The 14,130-nt window shown below is 44.7% G+C and overlaps 1 protein-coding gene across 1 annotated transcript; it reads right to left on the reverse strand.

Moving 5' to 3' along the window:
- Positions 1-2,150: 2,150 nt before the first annotated feature.
- Positions 2,151-10,353, reverse strand: LOC119826445. Its single transcript, XM_038347778.1, has 3 exons — positions 9,742-10,353; positions 7,822-8,168; positions 2,151-2,555 (listed from the first exon to the last, which is right to left on the reverse strand). The coding sequence occupies exons 1-3, from the start codon at positions 9,868-9,870 to the stop codon at positions 2,378-2,380; spliced, it is 654 nt and encodes a 217-aa protein (XP_038203706.1). The 5' UTR covers positions 9,871-10,353; the 3' UTR covers positions 2,151-2,377.
- Positions 10,354-14,130: the final 3,777 nt, after the last annotated feature.

Genomic DNA, 14,130 nt, shown 5'->3' on the forward strand with positions numbered 1-14,130 from the left:
AAGTATCTGCAGCTCTAATATAAGTCAAGACAGTATTTCCCTAAAGAGGTATGCATGTTTATTAACATTGTTACCTACTTGTTATAACATTTGGCCTCTTTTACCCAACTTTCTAGCTGGGAAGAATCTGATGGTTCATGTAGGTCCATCAGGAAGGGTAGGTACAGACCCTGCCCAAGTAGGTTGGGCCTGAGAGCTTAGTGCCATTGGAACTTTGTGGGCATTCCGCCTTCATTTCTGCCTCTGAACAATACAGGTGTAAGTGTTTTCTCAAAAAGTGAGGACCAGGCTCAGTAGGTAACGATATTTACTGTACAAGCTCCATTTGATCTGAGTTTGATCCTCAGAACTCACATAGAAAGGAGTAGAGAGAACTGACCACAAATGACGACTTCCTCCTCCTCCTCCTCCTCCTCCTCCTCCTCCTCCCCTCCGCCTCCTCCTCTCCTTTTCCTCCTCCTCCTCCTCTCCTCCTCTCCTTCTCCTTCTCCTTTTTTCGGCTCCTCCCCTCCCTTTTCTCTTTTTCTTCATCTTTTCTCTTCTTTCTCCTTCTTTAGATTTATCAGTTTATTTTGTGTTTCATCTGCTTGCTTTTGTGTAAGCCTGGTGACGGTAGAAACCCAGAAGAGGGTATCAGGTCCCTTGGAACTAGAGTTACTGTTGTGAGCTGCCATGTGGATGCTAAGAACCCAACCTTGATCCTGTACAAGAGCAGCCAGTTGTAGTGCGGAGCTGCGGGCCGGCTTCCTGCAGCCCTGCTCCCGGCCGCCTGCTAGCTTTTCACCTGAAATAACAACATACAAATTGTATTCTTTTAAACACTGCCTGGCCCATTAATTTTAGCCTCTTACTCACATCTTGATTAACCCATATCTAATAATCTTTGTAACACCACGAGTGGTGTCTTACCGGAGAAGATTTAGCATGTCTGACCTGGTGTCTGGCTTCATCGTATCTGTCTCCCTGAGGAGAGGCATGGCGGTCTGTCTCAGAGAGGAGAGGCGTGGCATCTGACTGAGCCATCTACCTCACTTCCTTCTTCCTGTTCTGTCTACTCCACCCACCTAAGGGCTGGCCAATCAAATGGGCCAGGCAGTTTCTTTATTAGCCAATGAGAGTCCTCCATCAGCCAGTCCTCTTAACCATCATTATGAGCTCTAGCCAGCCAAGTTTTCTTTCTTAAAAAAATTTCTCCAGAGAACAATGAAGCAATCAAAGACCTGGAAACCACCGACTGCTGCCTGCTTGTGTCTGCCACAGGTGTCTTTTAATTGGGGGTAACATGGTGTTTTTAAAGCCCCTTTCAATGTCTACCACTGAGAGTCGTCTGTATGATTTTTCCAAATCTGGAATCAGCTGCTCTTGCTGCAGCGGCTGTCTCCTCCTCTCTCCACATTTCTGAAGTTGGATGTTGCTGGTGCTGTGCTCTGCTTGACTTTGTCTTGCAGGGCTTCTCTTGGCTGGGTTCAGGGGAGTTGCGACTTTGATCTAATATCTTCTCCTGTCAGACACCCATCCTGTCCGTGTGGCTGACCTAGCCAACAGTGTTATGGAGGACTACCTTCCAGATGCTACAGTCTGTCCTGCAATCGCAGTGATGGTCTGCTTTGCTAATTAATTTCTAGTGTAGCTTGTTGATGATTTTCATAAAACAGGGGAATGTGACAGACTCACAGTCCACAGAGAGGCCTGCTAACAGCAGCCAGTTGCTATATAGGTCACTGTTTGGGACTTAAGGCCATATTGAGCCTAGACCCCTAAAAGACTTGCTAAACTAACTCATTTTGTTTGTTACTTTTTTTCCATTTTGTCTAACAGTGCATGGTAGTCAACCGTGATGGGTCAAATACTGAATCAGATATATTTCCCAAGTGTCTAGTTTCTCTGCAGACATTTTAGGGCCAATATATATTCAGTGTGAAGCATCCTATTCGTAAAAATTTCAGAACTGAAAGGATTGGTGTTCATTCAGTTCTAGTTTGAAATTTTTTAAAAATTTTATTTTTCTCTCATCCTTTATATCCCAACCGCAGTTTCCCCTCCCTCCACTCTTCCCTGACCCCACTTCCTCTCTTCCCCAGCTCTATTCCTCCTCGTTTCCTTTCAGAAAAGGGAAGGATTCATCCACCGTAGGCAGCTCTTTGATTGCCAGGCGTCTTTAGTCATCAGGTTTTCTGGTGGAGCTGGTTCTGCTTCCCATGACACTGGGGCCACTTCTCTCCGGGGCAAGAACAGGTGTTCTTCTCTGCTACCGCTGGACTCCCACTTAACATTGCCTTAAATTTTAGTTACACCCCTAAAACACACTTGGGAAAGAAATGCCAGTTGGATGCTGTATTTTAATGATCTTATCCAGTAAGATTAAAGGCTCACACCTTTAATCCCAGTGTTTGGGAGGTGGAGACAGGAGCAATATGGCTGGGGCGGAGAAAGGAATATAGAAGGGAAGAGACTGGAACTCACTGGAGTGTGGAGTTTGAGGTTTCGTGGAGACACAGCACAGTCTAGGCAGTCTGAGGATCGCCCCTTCGCTCTGAGCATTGAACCCAGGTCCTCTGGAAGAGTGGATGGTCCTCTTATCTACTGAGCCATTCCTCCAGTCTCCATGTCTACCTTACTTTTGAGTTAGGGTCTCTCACTGAATGTAGAGCTTATTGATTGCCTAGACTGGATGGCCAGGAAGCTCCAGGATCCACCTCTCTGCTTCTCTAGCACAAGGTTACAGAGTTTTATGCCTTTTTATGTGGGTTTTAGGGACCCAAACTCAGGTCCTCTTGTTTATTCAACAAACAGGTTCCCCGTTGAGACACCTCCCCAACTCTATAGTCACAGTGTTTTGAGGTTCAGAACTTTGTTGTGGAGCTACAATTAGCATATGCAATATAAAGAGGCAGACTTGCGTTCTGAAGACAAAACTCTACATTTGCAGTCATTATGATCAAAGTCATACTTGCGCACAGTTAAAGATAAGTAATGTCATATAGTTTTGACTAGGAAATAAAAGCATTCTTCTCTATCTTTAGTACCACTCTCCAAAATTACATCACTACTTGACTGGTCTATTTTTAGTTCTAAATGTGGCCACCACCCACTAAAGAGTATTTTTGCTTCTCTGCTTCTGGAGGAATCTGTTTTAGATTATTCCAGCCAGTTTCCTTTATGAAGAATGGCTTCCTCCTTCTTCATGCCTCTTTCTTAGATCTTACTCCTTACATTGTTATGTCCTGTGGGGAGTGGAGGAAACCCCAAGTCTGTGAATTCCTGAGTGGATGTGTGCCATCCACATGAGAGAGTCATGTTAAGGGCTGAAGCCTCAGACTCATGGAAAATTTTGACAAAGCCTTCTTGTCGGTAAGGTTAAGGGAGATGACAAAGCCTTTCTCTGATCCAAGTTCAAATATTGATAGTGTGTGAATAACACATCCACTGTAGCTTTCTCCCTCAGGTATTTATGACCCCAAGGCTATTCCCCTACAGAGTCTGATCCTACTGCCCTTAGCTAAACCTACCTTCTTGATTCAGCTGTATAGCATGAAACTCACCCCCTTGCTCATCAGCGTTTAATACACATGCCAAACTTCCAAAGAGCTGGACTTCTTCATTGGAGAGCCAGGTCACCCAACCCCAGCTTATCTGTGTGGATGTCTGCTATTTCTTCTGTCTATTTTTTTTTTTGAGGGTGGCAAAGGCAAAAAAATAATGGGCTTTGTAGAGGATAGGACAGGCCCGGACAGGACACATGAAGTCTAAGAGAAGGATGCTAAAAGCTGGGAGCCAGCAGATGATGAAAACACCTAGATATTTATTTATTTATTATGTATACAGTATTCTGTCTGTGTGCATGTCTGCAGGCCAGAAGAGGGCACCAGACCTCTTTACAGATAGTTGTGAGCCACCATGTGGTTGCTGGGAATTGAACTCAGGACCTTTGGAAGAGCAGGCAATGCTCTTAACCACTGAGCCATCTCTCTGGCCCCTATTTTTTTTTTAAGAATTTTTTATTTGTTTTGTATACAGTGTTCTGTCTGCACATACACCTGCAAGCCAGAAGAGGGCATCAGATTTCATTAAAGATGACTGAGTTGTGGTGCTGGGAATTGAACTCCGGTCCTCTGGAAGAGCAGCCAGTGCTCTTAACCTCTGAGCCATCTCTCAGCCCCTTCTGTGTCTATTTTTTTTATTCAGTGTCTGCCCTGTCTTTCTCTCACTGTCCCTAGACAGGGTTCTGGGACCAAGGCCACGCAAAGTCATAGCAATGTCCTATTCTCTTGGAAGTTGTAACTTTCAGAACTTTGAATATTGTACTTAAAATTCTATTCTTCCTTATTAACCTTAGTCAGGAAGTATTTATGCGTTCCCCCTGGAACCAGCCTCCTCTGCTGGGGTGGACACACACCCTGCCCGCGCCAACTCCACTGCTCACCCTGGGTGTCACCCATTGCCCAGCACTGCCCTGAATAAGCAGCAAAATTATCTCTGATTGCTAAAGTTAGGTCAGAAAACGTTATGTGTTTCTGTCTAGCTTTCTCTTGGAGGAAAACAACTGGCTGTCATGAGTACACTTGAACAAGCTTGAGTGGAGGACTGTAGGGCAAATAACCAAGACTTCCTTCTAGTAGTCGGCAACGAATTTGTTAGCCATGTGAGCAAGCCAACTTGCAAGAAGTCCCTCAGCCGTAATAAGGCTCGAAGCCGATTTCTTGACAGCAGTCTCATGAAAAACCCTAAAAGCCAGAGTCAGAGCCACTCAGCTCATTTGCTGCTTCTGAATTTTTGACCAGCAGAAAATTTGGGGGGATAATACATGTTAGATAGTACAGGACTGTTAAACATATCAATTCACAGAGACCCATAACATGCACGAGACCTGTGTGAGTTCAAACTAGACAAGCTCGCAGTTCAGAGAAGGGGAAGCGGGTACACGGTCCCACCCTTTACTAAGAAGCTGATTGTAATTGATACCTGCTGGGAGAGAGAAAATCAGTTTTCTTCACCGAGTATGTGCTGGTTTGAACAGGTATGGCTCCCGTAGACTTGTGCATGTAAATGCTTGTACCATATGTGGTGGCACTATTAGGAAGTGTGGCCTTGTTGGAGTAGGTGTGGCTCTGTTGGAGGAAGTGTGTCACTGTGGGGGTGGGCTTTGAGGTTTATATATGCTCAAGCTATGCCCAGTACACAGTCTCCTGCTGCTGCTTGCAGGTCAAGATGTAGAACTCTCAGCTCCTTCTTCAGTGCCATGTCTGCCTGCATGCCACCATGTCCTACCGTGAATTAATGGACTAAACCTCTGAAACTGTAAGTCACCCCAATTAAATGTTTTCCTTTATAAGAGTTGCCATGGTCATGGTGTCTCTTCACAGCAATAGAAACCCTAAGACAGACTGATACTGGGTATATTAATCATATTCCAGGACAAGTCCCATCCCAGGAGTAGTTGGTCAACACAAAAGGACTCCATGGGCTGGCTTTCTCTCTCTCTCTCTCTCTCTCTCTCTCTCTCTCTCTCTCTCTCTCTCTCTCTCTCTCTCTCTCCCTCTTCTTTCTTTTTCTTTCTTCCTTCCTTCCTCCCTCCCTTCTTCTCTCCCCCTTCCTTCCTTTCTTTCTTTCTTTCTTTCTTTCTTTCTTTCTTTCTTTCTTTCTTTCTTTCTTTCTTTCTTTCGTGTGTGTAATATTTGTTATTTTGGTAGTTTTTGTCTTTTTGTTTTATTTTCTTTTCTTTCTAATTTTTTAAAATATTTATTTATTTTATATATGGGTGCTCTGTCTTTCTGGGCATCACATCTCATTACAGATGGTTGTGAGACACCATATGGTTGCTGGGAATTGAACTCAGGACCTCAGGAAGAGCAGCCAATGCTCTTAAACACTGAGCCAGTTCTCCAGCCCCATTTTTTTTTGAGAGAGAGAGAGGACAAAGTTGGCTGGGTAGGGAGATGGGAAGGAGCCAAGAAGAGCTGGTGGAGAGAAAAGAATATGATCAAAATATATTGAATGAAATTTTTTAAAAAAAAAGTCAATGAAAAAAGAAATACTTGGATGAGACATGTGTGCCCTTGTACATGCTTGTGCATGTGTGTGCACAGTGGTACCTATAATCTCAGCACTCAGAAAACAGAAGACAAGCTTGAAGCCAGCCTGGGAATACATGAGACTGTCTCAAAACCCTTCCTTCCTTCTGAAAGAAATGAAAAGAAAAGTTTATTTTTCTTTTTGCCCCCCCCCCCTGCAGTTTTCCTCTGTGTGTGTGTGAGCGTGCGTGTGTGTGCGGCAGCATAGGGTATTTTTATACAGCTAGATAATATGTCTGCTAGGTAACAGTAACATCATTTTTTCTTAAAAGTAACTTCTGTTTCTTTTATTAATTCTTTTATGTCTCTTACAATTACTGTTATTGACATTCCTTTTGGTCAATATTTTATCATATGGTTTATGATTTTTATTTTGTTCTGTTTGTTGACTATAATTGCAAAAGATAATCATATATGGTTTTTAAAAAGTTGACTCTGAATTAGAATTTAATCATTTAAATTAGGAAATGTGTCTATCCATCTGTCTATCCAGCTATCTATTCATCTGTTCGTCTTTCAGTCTATCCTATTTTTATTTTTGGAGTCAGGATCTTTTTTTTTATTCTCCTCTCATACAATACCTCCATACCACAGTCTCCCTTCCCCCATCTTCTCCAGTCTCCCTGACCCCTGCTGCTCCACTCTGTCCCAAGCCCACTGGTCCTCCTTTTCCCCTCAGGAAAGAGCAGTCTTCCCAGGGACATCAACCAAGGATGGAAAAACAAGATACAATAAAGCGAGGCACCTGCCTTCATATCAAGGCTGCATGAGGCAACCCAGTAGGAGGAAAAGGGTCCCCAAAGCAGGCAAAAGAGTCAGAGAGAACCCCTGCTTCCACTGTTAAGAGTCCCTCAGAATGCCAAGCCGCACAAGTATAATGTATATGCAGAGGACCTAGCTCAAACCCATAGAGGCTCTGTGACTGTCCCTTCAGTTTGAGTAAGGATCTGAATTATGTAGCTGGCCTGGAATTTGCCATGGGGCTCAGTCTGGCATCAAATTCACCATCTTCTTGTCCTAGCTTATCAAGTGCTGAGGTTGCAGGTGTCCTCCAGCACACTCTGCTTATACATATAAAATCCAACATTATTGAACACAGAGCCAATAGAAATAGAGCACCGGAGAAGGAAATGTATTCTTGCCTTACCGATCCTATGTCCACTGAATGCTTTATATTTGTCATGTGACATTTCTGTTAAGTTTCTAAAGCTTTCCTCAGTTACATATTCCTATTGAGAAAATTTCCCAAAATATATAAAGCATGTTTCTTATGTATCAGGTTCTTCTAGCGTCATGGTCTTGTGATTGGCAGTTCCTGGTTATACCTCTCCACTCTTTTTCTCTTATGGCTTTCGTATGGTATACCACTTTATTCTGCAGAATTCCATACCTCGGCCTGCCAGCCTCAGAGGCCTTCTGAGACCCCTTCGCTCTGGCTTCTGTTCTTTTACAGGGAACCCATCTCTGACCCAGAGTGTGTTATAGGATCCCCACTTCTTCCTTGGAGTTCTGCAGTTTCGCAGGTACACATTTGGTATATGATCTCTGCGACGTTCATCTTCCGTGGCCTTTCATCCTGAACACATCTTTTTTCAGTTCTAAGAACCTCCTATTTTCTTCCTGTAACCATTTCTTTTTAGCCCCAGAACTCTTGCTTAACTAATACTGGTCTTCTCCAGCTGACCCTTGTCAATGGCTGTGCTCTTCCCTGTGGGAGGCCACCCCTCCTATTTCCGGCTTCTTCAGTTACCTGTAGTTCTCTCTGTGAGGTGGAGGCCGTCCAGGCCCCTTCCACTCTGGCATGTCCACTCTTGTCTTCCTTGTCCAGTTCATGTTTGAGCAGTCAGGTGGGGGAGAGCGTCTGGGTGCAGCATCTGAGATGACCAGGAGATGCAATCTCGCAGCAAGCTGCCTGATCTTGACTCTGGCTCTCGCAACCTTTCTTTCCCTTTCCCGCAAAGTTCCCTGAGAGGTGAAGAGTGTTTGTAGATGTATCCACTGGCACCGGGAATTCTGCATTTTGATTGGTTGTGGTTTTCTATAACTGTCGTTGTGAAAAGCGAAGTTTCCTTGGTGGAAGATGAAGACTGCACTTATCTGTGGGGGTAAGGACAAATGTTTATAGGTTGTGTTAGAATAGGAAAAGAACATTTGTTTACTTTTTACTTTTTTTTTTTTTTTTTTTGGTTTTTCCAGGCAAAATTTCGCGGCATATCAGCGCTGGTTGTCCTGGAACTCACTTTGTAGACCAGGCTGACCTTGAACTCACTGAGATCCACCTGCCTCTGTCCCCAGTTCTGGGATTAAAGGCGTGCACCACCACTGCCTGGCAGGAAAAGAACATTTTTGCTGTCTAATTGTACATATTTATGGGATGTGGTATGATCATTCTTATTACGTATATAATGTGAAATGTTTAGGTCAAAACTCTGATAAGTCAAGATTATTTGTGTTTTCATCTCCTCAAACATCTGTTATTTCTTTGTATTAGGTTCATTTGAACTCTGTCTTCTATTTTAGCACTGGTGTTTGTGTGTGTGTGTGTGTGTGTGTGTGTGACTTTGAGATTCTGAGTGGCTTTGAACTATCTTCTGCATCAATTAATACACTAAAGGAACCTCAGAGGTTCCAAAATGCATCACTGCCAAATTAAAAAGTGCCAACAGAAGCTTCCTCTTAGTGGAGTTTGGCCAAGAGCAAGACCAAATTTGAGTTCACCACTTCTCTTCCTGAGTCTGTTTGTCTGTCTGTCTGTCTGTCTGTCTGTCTCTCTGTCTCTCTGTCGTTTGTGGTTACTGGGCCTGTTTGTAGTCTGTAGTGAGTGTCTAATGTTTGTTGTTCTTATCCAATCTTTTTATCACGACATTGTCTCTGCCCCGTGTGCCTGTCTGATCTGTGCTTGTCCCTAACAAGGGATTTGTTTTATGTTTATTAAGTAGCATAGAAAACATGGCACGGTAAAGGAATAGAGAATGCTTTTTAACAGAATTCTTCAACAAGTTTCATGAGGGAAGAAGTTTCTTTGCTGACCTCAGCTGACCCAGAATAGCACCGAGAACTGCAAATACGATATCAGCCTATATTGACAGCATGCGTCAACACATGCAAACATTGCTGCTTCTAATATTTATGCTATATTTGTTTTGTTTAATGTTGTTTCCAAACTGGTGGCTGCATTCAGCAAATCTTTACCACAGTGTTTAAGCTCTCTCTCTCTCTCTCTCTCTCTCTCTCTCTCTCTTTCTCTCTCTCTCTCTCTCTCACACACACACACACACACTCACACTGTTCTTGGTCAGGTCATGAATATAAATTAACATTAGAGCTCTGCATTAGGCTAGGTTGCAAAGGGTGACTGCATGGGAAATTCAAGGCATAATAAGGTTGGTTATGCTGGTTTCTAAAAGGCAGGTCAAAATTAAACAGAACGAGTGCACAGTAGGAAGACAGATTGAGTACATTGTCTTAAATGATCTCAAGGTATAGTATTAATTTGGTGGCAAGGTCTAGCAAAAGTGTCTCTTTCAAAGTGAGACATATTTTCAGAAAAAATGTATTGCCACGATCCTCCTTCCTCAGCCTCCCTAGTGCTGGGGTTAAAGAGATGGGCCATAACAGCCAACACCTCCATTAGTTCTTGATAAAATAATAGTGAACTGTAGTCACCTACCTGTGAAGAACGTGAGAACTTATCTTCTGGACGCTTGTGTTTTGGTGCCCACTTGTTGGACGTTTCACTGAAATGGAAGGCAGTAAGGTGGGGCCTAGCCAGCAAGTGCCTTGTGAATGGTCTTTTCATGGGTCCCTTACATCATCTGTTGTAGATGGGATGGGGGCGGGAGATGGGTGAACAGAGAGGAGCAATGGTGGAAAGTATCCTGCATGATCCTGGGAGGACAGAGAAGACCAGAGACTCCACTGACCCACATTTCCCAGGAACTCTCCTGCCAGCTTTCTTGTTTGAAGAGGCCAGCTTGTTCCTGTTCACACAGGAGCGCGACCTGTCGCTAGGAGCTGGGAGCCAAGACTTCCCACCATCACACTAAGAACTCCTGAGAGTCTAGGGAAGGGAGGGGACCAGAAGAAAATGAAGACTTGGTTCAATCTGCTACTTCAACTTCACTAACCGTTTCTTTTGACAGGCTGGCCATCATCCCTGCTTTTCTTTCTTTCTCATGCCCCTGCTTTGTTCTTTGTGATAAGTAGAGAAAGGAAGGATTTTGGCCCGAGTGAGTAGCCCCAGAGTTTCAGTTTCTTTGCTCTTTGATTCTATGAACCCCATGTCAAGACAATGTGACCTTTCCCAATCAATTTGTTGCCAAGTCCAGAGACTAGCTAGCCTTTGGACCCGCTGTATGAGGACAAATGGTGGAATGAGTAGGCTTTACTTGCTGATGAGCTAGAAGCATTACCTGCTAGGTTAATCATTTTCACTGTGTTTATCTCAACTCATGTGCACTTTGATCTATGGTACAACCCAGGCAGTGTTCTCGCTTCTTAAAATTCACACTGCTTTAACAGTCTTGGTCCATGGATGCAGGAATTTATGCATCATTTGTAACCTAGGCTATTGGTTAGTTCATTTTCATGGTCAGACCTCACCTAGAGAGGCAGCATGCAGGAGAATCTCTAGATGGAATGTACACCAGGAACTGGCCACTGTCTCTTGGGCTGTGACCTCTTTCACAAAGCAAGAAGGCTTGGACAAGCTCTCTCTAGTTGCTCTCAGTTTTGACAAATTATTATTTTGCAGGCAATGTATATATATAGGTTTTGCTGTTTACCAATAACGGGCTGGGATGGAGATCAGGGGTAAATTGTGTACTTAGCGTGTGTAGGGTCCTGGGTTCAATGCCTAGCAGTACCACTACTAATATACAAAGCACCCCAAAAGGTTACATGTTAAAAGTGTGATCCCCAGGGGTGGAGTGGTAGTGGGTTGGTGGCCATATGAGTTGCTATGGGAAAGTGGTCTCTTCTCATCTTTTCTTTCCTTGCTTCCCAGCTGGTGGGACAAAGTTTGCTTCATCAAGTGCTCCCAGCGTGATGCATTGCCATTATTTTGAGCAATTTGATCTTGGTTGGGAACTTCCAGAACCAGAGCTAAAACAAACCTTTTTTCTTTATAAGCGAATTGTCTCAGGTCTTTCACTGTAGAAAGAAAGTTGAATGATATATATCTATATCTATATATCTTTATCTCTATCTATCTATCTATCTATCTATCTATCTATCTATCTATCTATCTATCTATCTGTTTTGCTTTGTTTTTTCGAGACAGCATTTCTCCGTGTAGCCCAGGCTGATGATATGTTGTTTAATGCTTTTCATCTGGCAGCTAGTGCTTGCAGACCGTATGAGAGTGGGAAACAGAGAAGAGGCCTGGCATCATTTTTCCTATATCTTGGTTTGTACCATATGCTTCAGCTTCTCTCTGTTTCTTTGTTCTGTTGAGCTGTGATCTCCTGCAGACCAGGGTTCCATCTTGTTCTTTCTGTTCAAGTCTAGCGTGGTGTTGTCTGCAGAGACATCCAGCAGGAACCTGCATGCTACACTGAATGGCCCCCCCGACCTCCACTTATATCCTTATTACAGATTTCATTACTTCTTTTCATAATAAACGGAAAGTCTATTACTCAAGTATTCTTGTTCTATTTTTATTGTAGTTATTAAAGCCTAATAGGTTTATGTTAAAGAGAATAACCAATTTGTTTATTTTTCTGAGTGAGATGTCAATTTTCTTCAATTGGCAATATAATTGGGAAGGAATGATTAGGGTTTTGGATAAAGTATAAGACATTCATTAGAAATTTAAATTTCAGGTGAATACAAGGTTATGATTCATATAAATGTGTTCAGTTGTTGTTTATCTGAAATTTTAATTTAACTTGGTGTCCCCCCACCACCAGACCTCTCTTGGGTTTAGCTAATAGTCTATGTATTTATCATATGGAGCCTAGCAGGGAAGTAGAATCTTTGAGAGCAGGATCACCTCAGAGGATCCTTCTTCCTCCATTGAATCATCTGGATTAGAAACAGAGCAGTGTCCCATTCTCTCGGCTTTCTTGATGGCGTGCCTGAGTGAGGAAAGGCCTGGTCACGTGACACGGTGTGGAACACGAACCTCATCTCTCATTCATGGGGCTGTGAAGACCGAACTCGAAGCTTCCCACGAAGATTCTGCTAAATTTCTTCCAAGTGGGAAAAGTCTATGCTTCCCAGATTTACTGTGAAGGGGAAGTGAAGAGATAAAAAGAACAGCTCTGGGCGTCTTCTGTAGTTCTCCAGCACGTACATACTTTGTGTGTGCGCCTGCACGCGTGTGTACACTGTGCATGCATGTGCACGTGTGTGTGTGTGCGCATGCATGTGTATGCCACAGTTTGCACAGTGAGGTCAAAGGACAGCTTGTGGGAGTTCATCTTCTACCATTTCAGGCAACCAGGCTTGGCAGCAATGTTTGCTACCACTGAGCCAACTCGCTGGCAGCCCTACACCTCATTTTGGGAGGAGGTTTATATGTTATAGATACTATACTACATACGTTAATTTATCATACGTGAATTTATTATTTATTCTGTCAAATGACTTTAAATAATCCAAAAGACTTTTTTTTCCTGGTGTAGTTTTATTGGCAAGATCTTGACATTTGACTGCTCCGGGGCTTTGCATGCATTTCCTACATAATCCACAAGATGGCAGCAGAGAAATGTTCATTTAAATTTATCCTCTCCTGAGAGTGTTGTAAGTGCACTGGAACAAAAAATAGGCTAACCCTGGCATTTTGTCCTTTCTCAGCAGAGTGGACAGTTAGCGATTTCTGTCAGAGACAAAAGAGTGCTTTAGTTTCTTTATAAAGTTATTTTCCTTGTAGACTGTGTTTTGAAAAGTCAGGTGTAACTTGTGTCTCATGTGATTTTCCCAAGTGATCTCAGAGGGTCAATAGGCCCTGGAACAGAACACTGTCCCTCCCTCCCTCCCTCCCTCCCTCCCTCCCTCCCTCCCTCCCTCCCTCCCTCCCTTCCAGCAGATTAGGTAATTTACAATCAGCTGCCCCATCACAAAGATCAAATAAGAAAGAGGTTAGGTATCAAGACCAGAATTGAGAAGAGATTGGGTAGAGGGCTGTGGAGAAGCCTGAATAATGCGGAGAAGCTGGTCTTTGTGTGGAGAGGGTGTGTGTGAAGAAACTGGGCTGTGGAGAAGCTGGGTGTGGAGAGGCTGAGCTGTGGAGAAGCTGGGCTGTGGAGAGGCTGGGCTGTGGAGAGGCTGGGCTGTGGAGAGGCTGGGCTGTGGAGAGACTGTGCTGTGGAGAGGCTGGGCTGTGGAGAAGCTGGGTGTGGAGAGGCTCTGTGTTGTGAGGCTGGGCTGTGGAGAGGCTGGGCTGTGGAGAGGCTGTGTGAAGCTGGGCTGTGGAGAAGCTGGGCTGTGGAGAAGCTGGGCTGTGGAGAAGCTGGGCTGTGGAGAGGCTGGGCTGTGGAGAAGCTGGGCTGTGTAGAGGCTGGGCTGTGTAGAGGCTGTGTGTGGAGAGGCTGTGTGTGGAGAGGCTGTGTGTGGAGAGGCTGGGCTGTGGAGAGGCTGGGCTGTGGAGAAGCTGGGCTGTGGAGAGGCTGGGCTGTGGAGAGGCTGTGTGTGGAGAGGCTGGGCTGTGGAGAGGCTGGGCTGTGGAGAAGCTGGGCTGTGGAGAGGCTGGGCTGTGGAGAGGCTGTGTGTGGAGAGGCTGGGCTGTGGAGAGGCTGGGCTGTGGAGAAGCTGGGCTGTGGAGAGGCTGGGCTGTGGAGAGGCTGAGCTGTGGAGAGGCTGGGCTGTGGAGAGGCTGGGCTGTGGAGAGGCTGTGCTGTGGAGAGGCTGAGCTGTGGAGAAGCTGGGTGTGGAGAGGCTCTGTGTTGTGAGGCTGGGCTGTGGAGAGGCTGGGCTGTGGAGAGGCTGTGGAGAGGCTGGGCTGTGGAGAGGCTGGGCTGTGGAGAAGCTGGGCTGTGGAGAGGCTGGGCTGTGGAGAGGCTGGGCTGTGGAGAGGCTGGGCTGTGGAGAGCGACTCCTCTGCCCTCTACAGTTCCCA

The sequence above is a fragment of the Arvicola amphibius genome, chromosome 11, assembly GCF_903992535.2.
Source record: "Arvicola amphibius chromosome 11, mArvAmp1.2, whole genome shotgun sequence".
Taxonomy (NCBI): domain Eukaryota; kingdom Metazoa; phylum Chordata; class Mammalia; order Rodentia; family Cricetidae; genus Arvicola; species Arvicola amphibius.